Raw genomic sequence first — 22765 nt, 5'->3', positions numbered from 1 at the left:
TAGAAGATCTTTGATAACTGCCTGGACGCGTGTCCTCTTATGGTAGGTTGAGCTATACGTCCCATGTGCATGGGTATAACAACCTAGACACGCGTCGCCCAATGATAGGACAAATTACCCCCTGGCCATGTGCACAGTAATAATAACCTGGCCAGGTGTCCTTTGCTCATTGGCTGGTAGGTCACGTATTCTTCAAGTAACAATCGACATTCTTCTAGAGGATAGTTAATTGGTGACAACTGTCCTGCTGGCATTGCCTTCCGGTCGTTTTAGCGGACAGATGTCCTGTCTTGTGGATGACTTCTGAGGGTGCCAAGGTGCTTCCGCGCGTGGTATGAGGACGTTCTTCCTCTACTGTGATATGTGGGTGATCCATATGTCCCGCCGATACGCCCACAATGCATCATTTAACTTAGAAGACCAATCCTTCCTATCGACCCGCACCGTCTTCATTAAGATTTCTTTGATTTAGCGATTGGACACTTCAACTTGTCCACTTGTTTGTGGATGATAAGGAGTGGCAATTCGGTGATTCACATTGTACCTTTTTAGAAGCTTCCCAAAGTTGAAATTCTTGAAATGTGACCCACAATCACTAATAATAACCCGCGGGATACCAAACCGAGCAAAAATGTTTGATTGGACAAATTTGCAAACTACCGAATGATCATTAGTTCTTATTGCTACAGCTTCTACCCACTTGGACACATAATCGACCGCAACCAAGATATACAAAAATCCATTCGAGTTTGGATGGGCCCATAAAGTCGATTCCCCATACATCGAAAATCTCTAACACCAAAATCGGTTGCAATGGCATTTCATCCCGTTTCGAGATACTACCCAACTTTTGACAATTCAAGCAATGTCGGGCATAATCGCTTGCATCTTTAAAAATTGTGGGCCAATAAAAACCACATTGAAGCACCCGGTAACCCGTCTTTTGACCACTAAAATGACCTCCACACGCCGATGCATGTGCATGAGTCAAAATCTCCCGTACCTCAGAATCGGGAATACACCTCCTTATCATTTGATCCGAACCAATTTTGAACAAGTCTGGTTCATTCTAAATATATTGTTTCACTTGGGCTATGAAACGTTGTCTTCTTTTCTTCACCCAATGACTTGGAATAGACCCCGTTGCTAAATAATTCACAAAGTGGGCATACCATGGTGTAGTCGACACGGCTAACAATTGTTCATCGGGAAACCGTTCGTTTATCTCCATCGGGTCATCAATACATTCAAGTGGAATCCGAGACAAATGATCCGCCACTACATTCTCACAACCTTTCTTGTCCCGGATTTCAAGATCGAATTCTTGCAACAATAACACCCATCGAATCAAACGCGGTTTCGCGTCTTTCTTTTCCATCAAATACCTGACCGCACTATGATCCGAGTACACCACAACTTTACTTCCCAAAATATACGACCGAAATTTATCCAAGGCGTACACTACCGCAAGTAACTCTTTTTCGGTAGTGGTGTAATTTAATTGCGCCTCGGATAAAGTTTTGCTTGCATAGTATATTACCACCGGCTTCTTCTCTACTCGTTGACCCAATACCGCTCCAACCGTGCTATCACTAGCATCACACATGATCTCAAACGGGCTTGACCAATCCGGTGATTGTAGAATGGGTGCTTATACCAACTTCTCCTTCAAACTGTCAAAAGCTTGCAAACATTCATCAGTAAACTCAAAAGGGACATCCTTCAATAAGAGATTACATAAAGGTTTTGAAATTGCACTAAAACCTTTAATGAATCTCCTATAAAATCCAGCATGTTCCAAAAACGATCTCACCCCTTTAACATTTTCGGGGGTGGTAAAGATGAAATTACTTTTATTTTAGCTTGGTCAACTTCCATTCCCCTACTTGAAACCACATGACCCAACACAATGCCCTCTTGCACTATGAAATGACTTTTTTCCCAACTCAACACCAAGTTTTTCTCAACACATCGTTTTAAAACTTTTTCTAAATCAACGAGACACGACTCGAATGTTGAATCAAAAATAGAAAAATCGTCCATAAAAACTTCAAGTGATTCCCCGACCATGTCAGAAAAAATGCTCATCATGCATCTTTGAAAGGTAGCCGGGGCATTACACAGTCCAAATGGCATTTGCCTAAAGGCAAAAGTACCATATGGACACGTGAAGGTGGTCTTATGTTGGTCATCGGGATGAATTGCAATTTGATTGTAACCCGAATATCCATCCAAAAAACAATAATATTTTTGACCCGAAAGTTTTTCAACTATTTGGTCAATGAATGGTAGTGGAAAATGGTCTTTTGAGGTTGCATTATTTAATTTTCTATAATCGATGCACACTCGCCACCCGGTTACTGGTCGGGTGGCGATTTGTTCACCATTATCACCTTTTATTACCTGGATGCCGGCTTTCTTGGGCACTACCTGTGTCGGGCTCACCCATGCACTGTCTGAAATGGGATAAACGATCCCCGCATCCAACCATTTGATAACCTCCTTTTTCACCACTTCTCACAAATTCGGGTTCAACCGTCTTTGAGTCTCCCTTGTGGGTTTAGCCCCCTCATCAGTAATTATTTTATGCATAACAATGGAAGGACTAATACCCTTTAAATCCGCCAACGTCCTATGAATCTCCTATAAAATCCAGCATGTTCCAAAAACGATCTCACCCCTTTAACATTTTCGGGGGTGGTAAAGATGAAATTACTTTTATTTTAGCTTGGTCAACTTCCATTCCCCTACTTGAAACCACATGACCCAACACAATGCCCTCTTGCACTATGAAATGACTTTTTTCCCAACTCAACACCAAGTTTTTCTCAACACATCGTTTTAAAACTTTTTCTAAATCAACGAGACACGACTCGAATGTTGAATCAAAAATAGAAAAATCGTCCATAAAAACTTCAAGTGATTCCCCGACCATGTCAGAAAAAATGCTCATCATGCATCTTTGAAAGGTAGCCGGGGCATTACACAGTCCAAATGGCATTTGCCTAAAGGCAAAAGTTCCATATGGACACGTGAAGGTGGTCTTATGTTGGTCATCGGGATGAATTGCAATTTGATTGTAACCCGAATATCCATCCAAAAAACAATAATATTTTTGACCCGAAAGTTTTTCAACTATTTGGTCAATGAATGGTAGTGGAAAATGGTCTTTTGAGGTTGCATTATTTAATTTTCTATAATCGATGCACACTCGCCACCCGGTTACTGGTCGGGTGGCGATTTGTTCACCATTATCACCTTTTATTACCTGGATGCCGGCTTTCTTGGGCACTACCTGTGTCGGGCTCACCCATGCACTGTCTGAAATGGGATAAACGATCCCCGCATCCAACCATTTGATAACCTCCTTTTTCACCACTTCTCACAAATTCGGGTTCAACCGTCTTTGAGTCTCCCTTGTGGGTTTAGCCCCCTCATCAGTAATTATTTTATGCATAACAATGGAAGGACTAATACCCTTTAAATCCGCCAACGTCCATCCAATAGCAGCCTTATGTGCTCCCAACACTTTTACCAACGCCCTCTCTTGTTCTTCCTCCAAGTTAGAAGCAATGATAACCGGAAGAGTTTCATTCTCCCCTAAAAATGCATACTTCAAGTGACTTGGGAGTTCCTTCGATTCAACCTTTGGTGGACACTCAAAGACGGCTTTATGTCCGAATTGATCTCCGTTGGCAAATTCTCAAATTGATGTGTCCATGGTGGCCTTCCCTCTTTCATAGCTAAGACATCCTGTTTTTGTTCTTCCATCCTCAAAGCACAGACGTGTACCTATTCAGAATCATCACAAATACAAGCTTCTACACAATCTTCATCATATTCATGAGGAATACAATGGCCCACCAAATCTGCCATAAAACATTCTTCACCACTCAAAGAATTAGAAACGTTAGTAAAAACATTAAGGCGCATTTTACGATTACCAAACGTCATGTCAACGGTACCAAATCTGCAATCAATGATTGTATGAGCAGTGTTCAAAAATGGTCGACCTAAGATAACATTTTGTTGTTGACTTGGGTCACCCGAAGAATAGTCTAACACCAAAAAGTCCACAGGATAGTAAAAATCCTCCACCTTCACAATAACATCTCGCACGATTCCACGCGGAAGTTTATGAGACAAATCCGCCAATACAACCGTGGTCTCAACACGTTTTAAAGGACCAAAGTCATATTGGTCATATAAACCCCCTGGGAGAATGCTTACTCCGGCCCCAAGATCTAGTAACGCCCTAGACATTTGAAAATCGCCTACTTGAATATTAATTAAGGGCGTTCCTGGATCTTGAAGCTTAGGAGGAAGATCTCCTTTTAAAACCGCACTTACCCGCTCAGTTAAATCCACTCGTTTAGGCACTTTTTGTTGCCTCTTTTGAGTGCATAGATCTTTTAAAAACTTAGCATACGCGGGCACTTGTTTTATTGCCTCAAGTGAAGGTAAATTTACCTTTACTTGCTTAAAAACTTCTCACATCTCTTCTTTTTGAGGACCCTTTCTAGAAATGATGTTTTTCTTACCCGGGTCAAGTAAAGCCGAGGGAAATGGAACCGCATTTGATTCCACTTACTTATTTTTATCGTTTAAATTTGAAGTTTGACCTGGAGTTTGTAACGGTTTTTCAAAAGTGACATGTTTAGTGGGTTTATTTGTTACAATTTCATCATCACTTTCATTACCCGTAATATCCTCAACTTCCCCATCAACCACACCCGGTGATAGATCTTTTTTATATTCTTTACCACTTCTTAAAACACTAACGTGGTTAATAGGAACATTACGAGAAGAGTTATGAGAAGGATTTACCTTTGTGTCGCTTGGCAATTGACTTTTATTCTTCTTCAACTCGGACACTTCAGTTGCGAGTTGACCCATTTGTGTGGTCAAAGATTGGATGGCCGTATCTCTTACTTCATCCTTTTGCATTCGCGCCTCATCCAGTTGATTTCTTCGTTGCATGTCTTGTTGCATTAACTTCAACATGTCCATAACCTCATTACCACTCGATGAACTTTGACCCGTTGACCCGCTTTGACCACCACCCCCTTGACCTTGAAATCCTTTATTATTCCCGCCATGATAATTACCTTGGTTATTAAATTGTTGGCGAGGGACATAATTACTTTGACTTCCTTGAAAATTCGGGTTAGATTGAGTGGCCGGATTTCCATAACGAAAATTCGGGTGATTTCTTAACCCGGGGTGGTAGGTGTTGGAGTTCATGTTGTAATTCCTACCACCTCCCCCTTGAAGTGCATTCACCTCTTCCACCGGTGCTTGACCTACCCCACACACCTCCGTTGCATGACCCAACTCGTTGCAATTTGTACAAACATCGATTACTTGATTAGTGGTTTGTACATTTCCTTCTTCCACAGCTTGCACTTGCGGTCTACCAATCACCGGTCTTGCTCTTCTTCCGGTTTGGGCCTTTCTCTTTGATGTAACCGCCATTTGTTTCAAATATGCCCAATCATCTTGTTCATAATTAGTACCAAATGTACCATTCGTGATCGACCGCAAATCCCGTTGATCCTCCATACTCAACCCTTCATGAAACGCATTCAACAACTCCCATAAAGCAATACCATGATGAGGACAATTTTTAATCATCATGTTAAACCTCTCGAATGCTTCATGAAACATTTCCCCCGATTGTTGTTGGAAGGTTCTCAAACTTCTTCTCACATCATTGGTCTTTTGGGCCGTGTAAAATTGTTCTAAAAATCTTTGTTGCATTTCGGCCCAAGTATAAACAGACGCGGAAGGCAAAGTGTAAAATCATCTCTTTGCCTTGTCTTCCAATGAAAACTGAAATATAACCAACTTCACATCATCCGATGTAAAACCTTGACCCCCAATTGTGTTGCAAATGGAGTCATATGCCTCCAAGTGAAAGTAAGGTTCCTCCGTTGCTAGCCCTTTATACTTTGGAAGACTTTGAAGGGAATTGGTTCTTACTTCAAATGTCCTCCCTTGATTATTGAGAGGGATAACCACCGGAGACGGATTATTAGTAATTATGGGTCGGAAATGGGCTTCAATGCCCATTACCATCTCTCTTGCATGCCTTCTTGGTACCCCCATTGGTACTCTTGGTTGACCCATTTGCCTATAAACGGGCCTTGGCTGCGCAATTTGTTGTTGAAACTGTGGTTGGGGCATTTGTGGTTGAAATTGTGGATCTTGAGGTTGCCCTTGCGGTTGTTGAATAATTGGTGGCGAAACTTGTTGATTCACAACACGGTGGTTGTTGTTGAACTTGTTGTTGAATCGGTGGTGGTTGCACGTTTTGTTGGACAACTACCGGTTGTTGTTGATGCGGTTGTTGAACAACCGGTGGTGTTTGTCTATTAAACCCTTGCACCGATTCCGGATGTTGCCATTGACCATAGGCCAAAGTTCCCGGATTTACCCTTTGACTTCCATCACCTCCCATGTAGTAACCTTCCACTTCATACCCATCAAATTCACTGTCAAACCCATATCCGTCACCTTGTGTTCTTGAATGTTGCATAAACGGTTGGGGTTGGTATTGTTAGTTTGATTGTGATTGTTGAAAGGGTGGTGGTGGTTGATATTGTTGAGATGATGATGACGCACCAAAGGTAGGAAAAAGGTTGGTAATAGGTGGCAATGTGGATGATGTTGCATAGGTGAATTGAGCATTGATGGGTTCAGTTGTGGGTGGTGGTTGAAGTTCACTTGATGCTGTTTGTATATTAGTAGTGATTGGTGGAGGTGGATTTGGTGGAGGTGTGGTCGGGACTGGTTGACCTGAAATGGAAACTGGTGAATCCATGTTATTTGATGCTGTTGGAGAACCAAGAAACTTATTCTTCCTAAGTAAGACTCGGTTTCTTCGAAGTGTTTTGTCAATCTCGGGATCAATAACTAACGGTGATGACCTGTTAGTTCTTCTAGTATGCATACACCTGTAGGTACCTGCACACTAACACAACCAGCGTAAAACCGAAAATAACAAACAAAAACTACTAACTAACACACGTTGCGCACTACTCCTCGGCAACGGCGCCAAAAGTTGACGTGAGGTCAAAGACTCACTCAAAAATAAACCGATTACAACTATTAGATAGCGATAAGCGGGTATCGAACACAGGGAGTTTGTGGAAATTGTGTTACCAAGTAGTTATGTAATTTATCTAAATTAAACTAAATGCAAAAAGTAAATTCAAAGATTTGGTTGTTTGGTTTTAATTAACAAAAATAGCTAAAACAATTAAACGAGTTTTAATCAATATGCGAAAATATGTCTTCCCTCGGTTTCAGGTTTCCATGAATGTTACGGTTAATGTTTAACTGAGATGAACAATAGATAAAGTTCGTATTTATGTAAACGATTGCGGTAATTGAAGATCAAGTACTTGGATTATAAAACGCAAGGTAATCACTCAAAAACCAATTAGTTTATCCAACCCTAAATCCCTCCCGATAAATCTCGATTACTTAAAGAACCAAGAACTGACGGTTTAGAACACAAAATCGATAAACTAATAAGCTATCAATCAATACATCAACACCATAATAATTTAATCAATATGATCAAACTAAAATCTCGGATATTTCATAAACAATCAACCAAACAAACATAGCAAACCTTACAATCCAAAGGAAAACACAAAGGAATTTAGCCGAGCATGATTCGGTTCGTTATCCCTTCGATTATGATTTTCATACAAATTGAAAACAAGTGTTTTATGATTACCACACTCACAATTGATCAAGAAGCTCTCAAAATCGCCCTAGGGTCGTCCTTAGATGAAAAGATGTGATAATAATGTGAAAGGCCGTCCAAAATATTAGAAAATAGGGCGGTTACAACTTGCAGCGACACCTCCACCGTAAGCTACGGTGGCCACCGTAGCTTACGGTGGCTTTAAAATTCCTGACGGTGGCTTTTGTCTGCCTTACAGCAGCTAAAATTCTTCAACCCCACCGTAGCTTACGGTGGGTACCGTAAGCTACGGTGGTCTTTACCACCAATTTATTGTTTTTGTCATAACTTTCTCGTTCTAAGTCCGGTGTCGCCACCGTTTTCGCCTACGTTCTCGTAATTCCATCATCTAGCTTTTCATACCTGCCATTAGACGAGTAAACATAGTTATCTAATTCAACTAAATAAACCAACTAAGCGCATGATTATTAACTGACTTAAACCACTTAAGGGTTGTCCCGTGGACCACCCGTCAGCGGGTGACATATGAGAAGCTCTTCTGTGACCCGCAGGTGGTACTTAAAGGTATTTGGGTCTTTTTGGTACCCTACCTCTATAGTTAGGAATTTGAAGGTGTCTACGACTACAAAGCTTGTGGCATGAGTAACAAACACAAGCGTTCACTTAGATAAGAAGATCGAAATGAAAGACTGAGAGCGGCAAAGATAAAAATTTGAACCCTGAATTGCTTTTAATATCCGGTAATGTAGGGGGTAGAATGGAGTTTTTTTACAATGTAGTTCGTTACCAATTTATAGTAGGATACTGCTGTCTAAAAGATATAGGCTTGGGTTATACACACACCAGGAAGGTTATTCAAACACCAGATGAACCTATACAACTTGTATATGAGCTATACGAGCCGTATAAGTGCAGAGTCATGTCATTTTGTGTCAATTGGTGCCATATGTTGTTCCCTTGTGGCCTTGTATGGTATAGCTTCTATACAAGCCAACCGTATAGGGGCTATATGACTCGTATATCGGTTATTTGACTCGTATAGGCTTTTTTTGAATTACTTTAATATTAAAAATATTATAAATAACAGCCGAGTTGGTTATAAAATAGAAACATGTAATCTTAAAGTAAATATTTTGCTCCATAGTAATCAAACTACGAACAGCATGAGTGTTTAGGGGTAACGACTTTTTAGATGCTGTCGTGTGATCCGTTCCGGTTGACACCTATATGAGTTATCTAAGCTTTTGATATATAGTTAGAAAAATAATTTCGTTTGTTGATGTAGATGTCTTGACTCGTGTTAACTCAACTTTTGGTATAATCTTACAAAGCAGCACACAAATCTTACATGGTTGGAGCAAGGAAATCTTGAACCTGGTCTGTACGGGTCGTATACCATCTATATGGCTTGTATAGACCAGAAAATAATTATAAATCTCCGGTGAAAGTGTAGATTGACATACTGTTTATACGAGTCATATAGCCCCTGGTCTTTAATCGAAGAAGCCATAACATAGGTTGTTCGTCTTCAAAAGCTTGCCTAATTTTTTTTTGTGTCCGTCACAAGCAGTCTACAATAATGTCTCCACGGACCACGAAACACCTATAAAACCTACTTGACTCATTAAGAAAAACTTATAAAGGTATTTCTTTCATTTCCGATTATGCCCAAGACAAACTTAACTTAACAATAGATAAAATATCATTAAGATTGTATCCAACTGTGATTATTATTATTATTATTATTATTATTATTCATGTAGATAAAATATAGTATTCGATTGAATTTTCTCGTGTTTATTCTCGATTGTATTCTTAAAAATTAAAAACATTCATCAATATTACAACATCACATTAATAACTTCACAATTACTCAAAACTTAATATTGCTAATCACCATAAGCCAAAAACAATTTTTTTTATCGGTAACTTTTACAGATAAGTTATGTTATTGCGTGAACACGTCGCGCCCCACCACCCCACTCAGGCCAACTAGGGGATCCACGTTGGCATCCGAGTTTGGCTTGACGATCCCGGTAAAACCCAGTTGGCTTGTCCCGCCCGAAGGCACGACATGTTTTAATTCTCTGGTAAAATCCAGATGAAATCAGGATTCGAACCCGGGTCATCCATCATATTCCTGGCCATTGGGGCAAGCCCCGCTGGTTATAAGCCAAAAACATAAAGACAACATTAACAAATAATAATAATAATAATCATCCATTAATTTGCAAATCATGAATTTATAGAAACATAAATAAAATGATTATATATATATATGGTGTTGTAAGTACCGTTACTCCCCCAATTTTAAAAGGCAAAGGCAGTAACGGCTAGTTTTCTTCATCTCCAATTTCCCACATTATTATTCTCTTGGTCCAATCACCCCACAATCCATCACAATCACAATCACAATCACAATCACAATCACAATCACCACCAGATATGAGCAATTCAGTTGCGGCACCGTCACCGGCGGACCAAGGAGGAGGCCCGCCTCCGCTTCCTCACCGCCGCCCTCGGGTCAGAGAAGTCAGCTCCAGATTCATGTCTCCGTCCCCTTCAATCTCATCCGCAGGCGATCTGCACTCCGTAACCCTAAAATCACCCAAACACTCCATCTCCACAAAACCCTCGCCGTCTCATAGACGCCTCTTGCTCAGACCTCAGACACCCCAACCGGAGGCCTTTTGTTCCTCCTCCCAAGACAATATTATTCCTCCCACTGTACGGAGCTCCGAGACGCCCTTTCACTACGCCAAAGGCGAGACGCAGAGGAGGCAGCGGAAGCTGTTTAAGGAGAATGGATTTGGAGAGCAGGGTCAGGGTCAGAGTCAGAACCCCAAGCCGTCGACTTTGAGATCCAGTATGAGCAAGAGACAGGATACGCCGAGTGACAGGATTGTTCCCTCTAGGTTTAGGTTACCCAATCGTCAATCCACTCACACGAGCTCATCGGTCACTGATGCTGCAAAGCTGCTGCAGTCAATTAATGATTCGGAAGGCTGTCAATCTGAATCGGAATCGGTTCAAGGCGGTTCGTGCCCTAATTCCCCAATCTCGTCTCACTCAAGATCATCCGTTGCGGATGACAACACATTATCCACCAGACCTCTTGTTCGGAGTAGTAGCAGTGCCAGCTGTCAATCCTCAACATCATCCTCATCATTATCAGTATCATCGTCTTCGTTGTCGTCTGCTACGCCTTCGCTATGCACCAGGTCGCTTAATTCATTTAAAAGTATTGATAGAGGTCTGTGTAAGCCGAGTCCTGGGATCTCGGTGAGTACAGAATTCCGTGCCCTGCCGCCACAACCGACTGGTGCTAAAGTTGGAGGTGAGTTGAGGAAGGTGAAGAAACCGCAATCGGCTCAACAAGATATTCATTCTTTGAAAATGCTTCATAATCATCACCTGCTGTGGAGATTTTCAAATGCTAAGGCTCAAGCTTCTATGCAGGCGCAGAGAACCGAAATGGAGGTATGTGAATGCTTACTGTTCATGTGTTTACCTGTTTTTAGTGAATTTGAACATGTAGTTACAAATGGTAGACTGATCTTAAAGGTGTGGCTCGATTACAACAGATATTCATGATAAAAGCTATGTGCTTGCATTATGAATATTGAACAGTTTTGTAAACCTCGCTAGGCGTTAGTCGGGCGATGGGATTCAGACTAGCGATAAATTTATATGTAATTATTCAAAGGTTTATATATAAATTTTCAAACTTATAATCGGATTGGATTAATGATACTTGTAAATATAATATTCCAAATACTTAAATAATTTTGACCGAATTTGACTGCCTTTGACCGATTTTCACAAATACTTGATAAACTGTCGCCTTGAATCAATTTTCACAACATTTATATTGAACGACTGTTCCAGGATTATTGAAATTACTGTTTCTTCTTTATGCAGAAACAATTCTTTTCTGTTGGATCTGATATATCCCAGCTACGCGATAAAGTGAAGAAGAAGCAAGCTGAACTTGCAATACTGCAAAGAGAAAAAGCTCTTTCCACCATTCTTGAATCTCAGGTAATTCTGGCTTTTGTTAACGCGTATAGGTTCATGTGACTATAATATGAATATATGATAGTATGTAACAATGGAAATTTGCATTACAGTTTTGTTCTTGTATAAGGTCACTTAGTTTGTTTTCTGTTGGTTGATTTAGATGCCTTATCTTGATGATTGGTCTGCTTTGGAGGATGATTACACAAACTCATTATCAGGAGTTACAACTGCTTTAACTAACTCCTTGCTACGGCTTCCTATCAGCGGGAACGTTCAGGTAAAGACGTTTGTTTATTACCTCGTGACAGTTATTATTATCAATAAGTTTCGGTTTTGATCAACAGAGATTTTATGGCAGGTTAATGTAAAAGAGGTAGCAGAGGCTCTTGATTCAGCAGTCAAAACTGCAGATATGATAGCTAATCAAATGCAACTGTTTATGCCTAAGGTAAATAATACAAATATGATGCATGAGTTTAATATATTATTACTCACTATAAAAGAAAGCACAAAGATCTTATTCTTTGTTTATGAGCCTTTACTATGTATGGCATGCTTCTTTTGTTAATGTGATATTTGGAAGCTGATTAGACAATATTATCCACTGCAGACTGAAGAAATGGACAGTTTAATGTCGGAATTAGCAAGCGTTGTCGATGTAGAAAAAGCACTAGTTGAGGAGTGTGGAAATTTATTGGTAAAGACACATACACTACAGGTGGGTTAACATCTTCCTTTTCTATGTTCATTGTTGCTCGTGCAGCAAGCATTGTGAACAAGAATAAGCTTCACAAGTAAGTAATCTGATGCAAATTTTAATGAAACTTGAATTGCAGGTGGAAGATTGCAGTTTAAGGGGACATTTAATGCAAGTTGGCGCCTCATCTTAAACAATAGCACATATGTTCTTCATAAATGGAGGTGATGAATGATGATAGCACAGTTGTTCTTCATAAACAATAGCACATTTGTTCTTCATACATGAGGTGATGATCGAAGGATGGTTTTTTTGTGTGTGTGTGGGTGGGTGGTGGTTGTATGCAAAGAGAATAAAATTTGTTTTCGGTATAGTAACCATAAATAACAAAATGCTGTTATTTTGTATTTTTTATATATCATTTACTTCATTGATTTATTGTGATGCTGCCATTCGAGTGAGTTACAGGAGCGAGACAAAGGGTTTATAAAATGCTAGTACGCATGGTCTAGGATGGCGATGTTACTCCTAATCTAAACGATGTATTTTTAAGAAACCTCAACTTTCGAACAGGTGATGGAAATCAAATGTATACATGTCTAAAACATATGCTTGTATGTATACACATTGTTAAAACATGTGTAATGACACAAATTAAACTTTTATTAATATTACCTCATATTTTTAGTATCACTAATTATCCATATATTTTACTCGTTTGTATGTACTAATGGGATCGCATACGTAAAGTATGGGACCCACTAGGTTGTCCATGGTATTATGTAGGTAAGGATGATATCATTTTTAAATAACTAAACAATAACACATATATCATTAAAAAGGTGCCATGTCCATCCTTGTCGGCCCATTATTAAATAGATACTTTAAACATTTTCTAGTCATCCTTTCCTTTGATTTGGCTATATATCTTAAATCTCCTAATTACACATGTTTAGGCACAAGACTTTTATCATCTAAAATTTTGTGTTTTTTTTATTTGTTACTTTGAACAATAACTAGAAAACTTTTTTTTTACCATCTTCTCTAATTATCATTGGGTAATAAAACTTACATTTTCTAATTTAACAAAATTTCAGTTCGGCTGTACTTCTGATATTGAAGATAACACGACAAAGACTTAATAATCATATTTTTGTCATAATTTATGATGATGTGTCAAGTACCATGTGAATGGTAACAAACATCAATAGCAGATGGATAGAATACTCAAATGGATTGAACACAAAAAAATTGGTTAACATACAAATGTCACTAATTGGGCGGATGTGATTTCATCAAATCTTTGAGTGACGACTCACATAACTTTGATAATGATCTCCTTTTTTTCAAACTTTGATAACGATATTATAAAAAGGGGTTTTTAATGAATGCGCATTCCACTCTCTGTTGCATCAATCAAGTGTTTAGTCCTATAGATCTAGCATATAAAGGTGATGGTTAAGACTTACCGCTCAAAAAAGAAAAAAATTCGCATACAATATCACACAAATTAATATTATAAACGAGTCTTTCAGAAGCACCAAGTTGAATAGACAAATCCATGCAGACTTTGGTTATTAGATTTAATCATTGCAGCTTTCACAATCTTCAGCTCGATCAAATGCAGTTCTAAGTAATAAATTTCCCGTTAAAAGTTAACACACTGCATATGACGTTATCTGAGCATTATATCTAGAATCTAGAACATGACCTCTGTGATTTACATTGATATTGAACAGAGCAAGTAACATGCAGCGGAAGAAACCGAAAAACAACCAATACATCAATATTAATCATCTAACTCCAAATACTAGTCACAAGTTTTCCAATCCCACCTTACCACACCTTTTGGATCTGCTAATCAAGTATATATATTTCTGTAATCAGCACAGGGGTAAAACAAAACAAGCCGTGATTCATCACTTTTACAAGTTAACACTTCCTCACAGTCAAGTAGCCTCCCGTCAACATCCCAGATAAATTGCTCGATTGTTGTCACCTGTTACTGGTTACTGCTGCTGGAATGGTGACCTTATGCTGGACTCTAGAATCCCGTGCATGCTCAACCGTTGCTTTTTCATGGACCGCTCTGGTGAACCCGAGTCTGGTGTTAATGGTTCACGGCTCTCGTCAACGGGAATGTTGTTGATCTTTGTTAAGTTTTCAATGATGGGTGGTGGTTCGGGGCAGTTGTCTTCTGATGCAGCTCCACTCAGCTTCTGTTGTTCTTCAATGATCTTCTTTAAGTACTTCCCTTGGGCTTCTATCCGTAACTGAAGTTGCCTTTGTACCTATTATTTAACTTCAATTATTTAACTTTCTTCATTTTTGGAAATTGCAGTTAGTATAAATATAAAATTTTTAACACCTCTAATTGCTCATGCAGTCGCTTCTGCACTTCCATCTGCAGTTTCAGTGCTTCAGTAATCTGCATCCCGCTGCACAAAAAAATAGAAAAAATACATTTCAACCACAATAAGAAATAATAATATTATATTTAAAACTTACAGAATGATAAAATATACTTACGATGACCCATCCAAATTGGAAAGCACGCCAGCGGATTCTTTCTGATCGAACGGTTTTCCTTTCATTAGCAATTTGAGCAAACAAATCAGTTCACATGTTTATTTTCTCTTAGATTGTTTGAATGCAAGATATTTATGATACTGATCAATTTGTGAATATTCAATTTTGATTATAAAACGTAAATTAAAATCACGGACATATTAAGTAATATTAAAGAGGACCTTCAGAAGAGGAGTCTGGTAGGTACTTTGCCAGCCGATATTTCTGTTTAAATAACATAAGTCAACAGCATGTCCAGAAATGGCACTGCATAGATATGATATAACAACAGGTAAAAACAGCGTGCGACCAACCTGCAAATGGCTCTTCACGTGATAAATGGTTAGACCTTGAACACCCATGACTCTAAGCACACCTTTTGGAGTAGCCCCTGTACAGCTCCAACAAGTCAGTCATTGACACATATATAATAATGGTAATCACTTAAAAAGAGTGAGGTTTCTTTCCAGGTGTTTCTGCTCTTAACAGCTTACTTTCCAACGAGTCATCAAATACCAAAAAAAAAATATAGGAAAATAGAAAACAGCTAATTAAGGTGATGTGAACCAAACTAACTCGAGTCAAACACAGATCGAGCTTAATGCCACCTAGTCTGTGCTTTCCAAGTAAGTATATTTGATTAGGCTGAAGTTCAACCAAGCTCATTTTGTAGCTTTATTACCGATACAGATATATGGTCATGAGTAAGGGTGTAAAAGGGGTCGTGTTGGCAGGTTGAACCCATATTATGACACCAACCTGAAAACCATGTCATACAAGAATCCAACGCAACACAAGCTTTCGTGAACATGGCCTATTTAACCCGATCACAACTACGACCTATTTAACCCGAAACTCTTTTGACGTATGAAACCTCCAAACTTACAAACTTTCAACCAATATAACAAATGTATATAAAATAGTTAAACATAAGCTACAAAACTTGATGCCCGTTCCTCGTTATTTCAATATTTGGAATAAGTTAGCCAATCAGTTTAAGTCATTAAAAATCATTTGTTTCAAAATACATTAAACTAAATAAGCAAACTAGTGAACCCATCAGGTCAGCTTGAACACAGCCAATTTAGCTAAATGTGTTAAGATTAAAAATTCAAACCCGTGAACTTCGTGTTAGGTTTGGATCATGATTTATTTTTGCGTCAGAAACTCCACACATCTACTTGTGGATTGCTCTACAAACAAAGATTTAGTCTCATCCTACCAGAATTACGGTCTTTGACTCGAAAAGATACTAACAAAAGTTCTTTAGTATTACATTAATGCCAAAAGTATATTCCATAATTATCTTGTGGACCAAAATAAAGCCTAGCTGCATTCGTAACAATAAACAAGTTTAAATGAAAATATTCTTGAATCTCTCCTTTAACAAACAACGAGCAGATATCCACCCTATTTTATTCAGATTAAACTGATATAGAATAAAAGATATATATTAAAAGGGAAAAAGTTCTCCTAGAAAGTCCTGAGACGACCATATCCCCCAGACTCGAATCAATTCTGATGGTACCATAAATATATGCAATAGTTCCACTTGTACTGGAACAATAAGTTAATATATGCAAGGAAATGCTACAAATAAAGTTAAGCTTAGGCAATAAACATGAAGGTAAACTCACTATCGGGGCCACCCAACTGCGCCACAGCATCGACAAATCGTTCATGAAGCTCGTGGGTCCACCGAAGTCTTTGTTTAGAAGCTAGGCTAGCAGCATTGTTGGCACCATTCGCCACATCCATAATACCCGCACCACTCTTTGATGCCTAATATGTTCTTGCAAGCTAAACTTCAACTAGCAACACCTTTAGCTTGATATACAAGTCATTCACCTAAATCAAAGTGAATATATGAGTAAATTATAAAGCTCAAATCTTAATGAATCAGTAGCTGAAATCAACCTAACAAGACATAAAGGCACAAACTGTTTTGAGAAATATACACATTGCAAAACATCTAGCTTGCCAATCTATAGAGAAACTAACATTGGTCATATGTGGGTACAATTGTTCAGTATTAGAAGAAATTTAGAAACAATACAAGATGACTAAAGAAACAAAAATCATCATGATATCTCCAACTAACAAAACAAACTGAAGATGAAAAAAGTAAGGTTTATTAGTTCCATATCATACACATCAATAAACTGACTTTACTGGTACAGGTGTACAGATCTCTCGTGTTAATTTTACCTTATCTGATCAATTAAAAACCAAAACAACTATGACTATTAGAATATAAAACTAGTATTTATCTGTTTGGTGAAAACTAGAAATATACTCTGTGTGAAATCAAAATGGTGAGAGATGCCTTATAGCATACGACCCCATTGAACTATAAAAAGTAATTGAACCCCGATATTTTTCTTTTGTGTAGTTATTACAGAAAGTATTAGCAACATTAAGAGCTCTATCAGTCTATCATAACAAAATACAGAAAAGAAAAACTAAGAACTTAATGTCTTATACTCTTACGACAATTGATGATCTGGTACTTGTGAATATACTTTTCGTAGATAAACGAAATATGTAATTTTGTATCAACGATGTTTGTACAACTTTTTGCTTCAATATTCAATTTTAGGTTTCATAGTAATCCAATTTAAATAGCTAACTCTGAATATCTTGAGAGTTAAGAATATACTTCCAATTACTCTAAGAAATTAAATTACTTCAAATTGTAGTGTTTATAGCAGAGTATACATCACATTAAATGCAAAGACATCTACTTTGATAAAGCATAGCTTGATGCATGTTAAGAACATTTTCTATAGTGTTGGCAATTAAAGTTTTGAGATCAATGTGATGGAGGCATGTAACATGGAATTACAAGAGGATCCCCCACCTCCCACACGCATAAACATCGGGCTTTATTCTGAGGATAATTATTAGCATTATCATCATTATTATTGGCTTATTAGGGATGTGTCACTTTGAAGGTAGAATGAATCATATTGACCTTGCTTCCAGTTTTTAAACACATCTTTCTTCTTGCTTTCATCTATGAATGAAGGTGACAAAAACATTTAACAGAAATACTAAAAAATAAATATGTTAAATTTAGTTACTTAAAGAGAAATTAGGACATATGTTACAATAGGTTACGAAGTAGAATCAGGATGTTTTTCATATAAGCTAATGGCAGAGTGATGATTGCTATTAAAGTACAAAACAGTTTTTTCAATTACTTTTTATGTTACAATAGCTATTAGCATACTACTGAATGATGCTGTGCACAAGCAGGGCTTACAAGTTACTCTATGCAAATAATCACAACTCACAAGCTTAACATTGATATCTAAAAGTATTTTTGAAATGTCTCTTTCCTTCATCTCCTACCTCTCTACTTGTTTTGTTATGATTAAAATTAATATGGCTCATAGATACCTCCTACTGTTTTTCTGTTTTCCTGTAAAACCTTATCCATTCCGGTTTCCAAACATCATTCTCAAACAATCTTTTTAGCTTATACTTGAAGATCTTATTGCAAAATTCTTTTTCGTCTTGTGAGAACTTGTATTCGTGCATTTGTGGTGTATGTATGTTGGACAACTGGATCAAATGATCAAGAACATAACAAGAATTTTAAGGGGACTCCCAGACTCTAATCTATAGATTCAAAGGAAGAAATTGGTACATGTACATCTTTTCACACGTTTGTACTTCCTATTTATAATGAAAAGTAAATGCTTCAAAACAAGTAACAACCCAAAAACTTGTATAAATCAAACCCTGCTTAATTCTTGCTAGCACTTTGACCAGTTGACGTTGACCGGCTGGAACCTCTTAATATTCATCCCCTTTACCTTTCTTCATGATTCTATATTAACCCGTTTCAGAATTAACAACTAACAGTGTATGATATAATTTCATGTTCTATTTACTTGCCAAGTTCCAGAACCCACATAAAACGACAGTGTTGGTAAACATTCTATAAGGATTAAAGAAGTCACCTGATTTCCTAATAGATTGACACTTTGAGTAGTAGCGTGGGTAATTGAATAAACCCAACAAATGTACGTATAATATTACTGATTACATCTCGTGTATGATACATTCATGCCACGTTAAAACTGAGTGCATTTGTGATGTATACATGTAGTTATCAAAATTTTGATGTCCTAAGTAGTGAGCTTTAATGCATATAAGGGTTTGATTTTCATTTTAGTGAGTGATGTATTCCGCATTGAAGTGTCAGTTGAGATGTGGCCCAACTCCTTGCTTATGTAATCAATTCAACGGTCAAAGAGTAATGTCAGGTGTCAGTTAGAAGGTTTAGGTGCCTAAAACTATACCCAAATTCAATCAACGAAGATCACTAAGGGACCATCTTAAGAGTATATTCTTACAAAACCCGTCCATAGGATACCTTTGCAGGTATTAGATTAAAAGAGGGTGTGATTATGCTAACACTTAACAGTTTAAGAGGATGATGTACTGACATTCAAGAACAGACGGTCAGGTCGTCTGTCTGGCTCCGGATGACTACCGATGTTAAATAAGTTAAGTAGCCCTAAGGTGATGTAGAAGCTACTCACATAAGTGAATCGGTCCCTAACATAACAGTACAGGAGTTGGTCGGCCGAACAACAAATAATATATAAATTGGTAAATAAAGTGAATAGAAGCTTACTTGCTTAGTTAGGGTTGAAAGGAATTGATTGAGGGTTGCAAATCGAATCGATGACTGCAAATGAACCGGAGATTAGTTTAGACAATTAATAATAACGCACTGGGTCCAGATGTAGCAAGAAAGAGGATTTGAATATATGCGACGACGATCTCTTCTTGTTTGTTTTTCGATGGGATGAATCAATGAACTGAAATGAAAGAGAGAGAGGGGGTCAACAATACTACTGTATATTATTATTATTATTATTATTATTATTATTATTATTATTATTATTATTATTATTATACTTTGCTTTTCACTTTTTTGTCCTCTTCACCCTCACATCTATTTACATTATACATCTCTTGCCTATCTATGTATCTTCCTTCTTTTTTTCATCTATTTACATTCACATATTCTTATCATCTCATGTTAATTCTTTTTTTCTTTTTTCTTTCAATTTTCATTTAAACGGGTAACCCAACCCTAAATCAATATGTTGGAGCCCTATAAATATGTTTGGGTGGTATGAAAATTCTTGAGAATTGGGAGCCATGTATATATGCATCATCACATTCTATCAAAAGGTGTGACACGACATGACAATGTGGTCGATAAGAATAAAATGAACATCATTACAAACGACCGAAAATACAGATCAATGGGAGCCCTGGCAAGGTAGCCTACATGCTGGCCTAATGAATAATATTGAAACTATGTGATATGTCGATAAAGGAGTTCAAAGTTGTACAACTCTATATACTACTTCACATGCAACGAGAAAGATGTTAGTAAGCTAATACGCTCACTCTGTCACTTACTCTTTTAAAAACAATACTTACACTCACATCGAGCAGCAAAGAGAAGTCCATTGTCTTTGGGATGAGACTAACCATTGTTTCCTTGTTTGACAATTCAAGAGAAGAAGATCCCAATAGACATTCTAAGGGTTCACCATCGATACAAAAGTTCTCAACCCAACAATGAGAAATTCTATGCCAACGCTATTTTCTAAGGGATTCTCCAAAGATAATATCATAATAAGCTTACGATCTTGTGTAAAATATAAGATATATGGACACTTAGGATGCTTTTGGTTATGTATTATAATTTTCGCATGACATGTAATTTGTCAAAGAAATTAAAAGTTGAAATATTGGATTTTGAATCAAAAGTTTTCGAAAGGAATTTGAATTGGCATGGAAACCGTTTCGAATTTGTAATGAATTTGAGATATAAAGAATCACAAACGAATGGGAGTATATCACTATGGCACCCACCTACTTGTTGCTACCATAGTCGCCTTCATTTTGCTGCCCTGACCACCACCCCAACCTTCATCATTGATTGACCACCCTCCACAACCACCATTGTTGTCGCCCCCACCACCCACGCCCGTTGCTTCAACCACCACTAGGATAACGACAATGGGTGGGGTAGTAGTAATGGGCGAGGCATGGGTGGTAGGGAGCAGGGCATTTGGTAGTGGTAGGTTGGGGGAGGGAGGTGTGGGTGGCAAATGTGACGACAGTGAGTCGTTAGATTTCATTTCATTTGGTTAAATTTCTTCACATTCTTTAAAGTGTCAAAGTCCTTTAAATGAAGAAATTTGATGAAATTAATTTGAATTTGATCTCATTTGTCAACCAAAAACATGAAGATTGGAACTGAAACATGAAGATTGGAACTGAAATTTCATTTCTAACAAATTCTATGAATCAAACACATGATTAACTGAAACACTAATTCTAATTTCATTTAATTTTGCGAGCTCATCAGTCTTTCAATTTTTTGAAGTGAACTTGTAGAAAGTAATATCTAACTTGATCTTTAACATGTAAATAAGTGGGACTTTAATAATCTTTGTTTCATTTTTGGTTTTTCCTAGTTGAACATGATCATGAAATGGAACATCAATAACTCTTAATGACCTTGAAAGCTGCTTGTGAAAAATTTCCTTTATTTCTGTTTGATAAAATATCTTAACATAGGTGCTTTACATGTTTTTTATGCTATCACTGTAATTTTACTAAGGGGTGTTTGGCCTAGCTTTTATTTTCTAGCTTATGCTTATATTTTAAAATAGCTTATAGTTTTTGTATATTATTTGATAAGTTCTTTTTAAGTGTTTGGATCAGCTTAGGGATTGCTTCTTAAAAATGCTTTTTGCTTTTTGGAGAGGCAAAATGTCCAAAATGCCTCTCCAAATGCACCAATTTGGTTATTTTAGGTGCTTTTGGAGGGGCATTTTAGACATTTTACCTCTCCAAAAAGCAAAAAACATTTTTAAGAAGCAATCCCAAACACTCCCTTATATTCTACAAGTTGATTATACGTCTTAATAAGTTGTTAAATCCACCATTCTTTGATTTTTACCGTAATAAGTTGCTTCAATATTATTAATCCACCATAATTTGAGGGCAAATGAGTAACTTACCCCCTTAAACAAATAAGTTTCTTCAAATAAGCTAAAAACCATCTTCAAGTAAGCTTCTTCAAATTAGCTTATATAAGCTTACAAGCATAAGCTAAAAAAGCTAAACCAAACACCAAATAGTTTATTTTGTTAAAAAAAAGCTAAACAAGCTATAAGCTTTGCTAAAAAGGCTAGGCCAAACACCCTTAGAGCATCCACAATGGGGTGTGGAACCCAAAGTTTGGATGATGTGGATGACTTCAAAAAAGGGAGATACCAACTTTTCTTGTTGTGGGCTACAAGTTTTTTTCACAAAGTTTGTGACTACAAACTTCATCCAAACTCATAGGTGACAAAAAGTGGGGGATCACTCTCTCAACCACACACATATATATAACATGTATCTATATATATTATTATTTTAATATTATAGGATGAGTTTGTGGAGGTTTGTTGTTGTAGAATAAAGTAAGGTTTTTGAGAAAAGTTTAAAATCTGATGTAGCGGTTTGTAGAGGTTTTGTGTGTAATATCCCCAAAATTTTGATCCAAATTTGACAACTTAGGAAAGTTGAGGGATAAAAAATAATCTTAAGATAAGTAATGGGAAAATATTAAATAAGGAATTATAAGAAAAATAAGAAAATAAAAACATTTCCTAAGTTAAGTATTCTTATATGAAGGAAAATAATAAAACTCCATTCAACATTGGAAGATGTAA

The 22765-nt window shown here is 37.4% G+C and overlaps 2 protein-coding genes across 2 annotated transcripts; one reads left to right on the top strand and one right to left on the bottom strand.

Annotated features, from left to right (window-relative positions):
- Nucleotides 1-10146: 10146 nt before the first annotated feature.
- On the top strand, nt 10147-12699 carry LOC143571370 (protein ENDOSPERM DEFECTIVE 1-like). Its single transcript, XM_077056812.1, has 6 exons — nt 10147-11197; nt 11639-11758; nt 11898-12014; nt 12096-12185; nt 12348-12455; nt 12574-12699. The coding sequence occupies exons 1-6, from the start codon at nt 10163-10165 to the stop codon at nt 12625-12627; spliced, it is 1524 nt and encodes a 507-aa protein (XP_076912927.1). The 5' UTR covers nt 10147-10162; the 3' UTR covers nt 12628-12699.
- Nucleotides 12700-14362: 1663 nt separating this feature from the next.
- On the bottom strand, nt 14363-17085 carry LOC143571371 (myb family transcription factor PHL7-like). Its single transcript, XM_077056813.1, has 6 exons — nt 16640-17085; nt 15317-15393; nt 15185-15227; nt 14964-15021; nt 14803-14872; nt 14363-14725 (listed from the first exon to the last, which is right to left on the bottom strand). The coding sequence occupies exons 1-6, from the start codon at nt 16758-16760 to the stop codon at nt 14444-14446; spliced, it is 651 nt and encodes a 216-aa protein (XP_076912928.1). The 5' UTR covers nt 16761-17085; the 3' UTR covers nt 14363-14443.
- Between the last annotated feature and the right edge of the window lie 5680 nt (nt 17086-22765).

This window comes from Bidens hawaiensis, unplaced genomic scaffold, assembly GCF_021521415.1.
Source record: "Bidens hawaiensis isolate Kalapana, Puna unplaced genomic scaffold, B.hawaiensis_p1.1 tig00025360_1, whole genome shotgun sequence".
Taxonomy (NCBI): Eukaryota; Viridiplantae; Streptophyta; class Magnoliopsida; order Asterales; family Asteraceae; genus Bidens; species Bidens hawaiensis.
The sequence above is the reverse complement of the archived record's forward strand: the minus strand, read 5'-3'. Positions and strand labels throughout refer to the sequence as shown.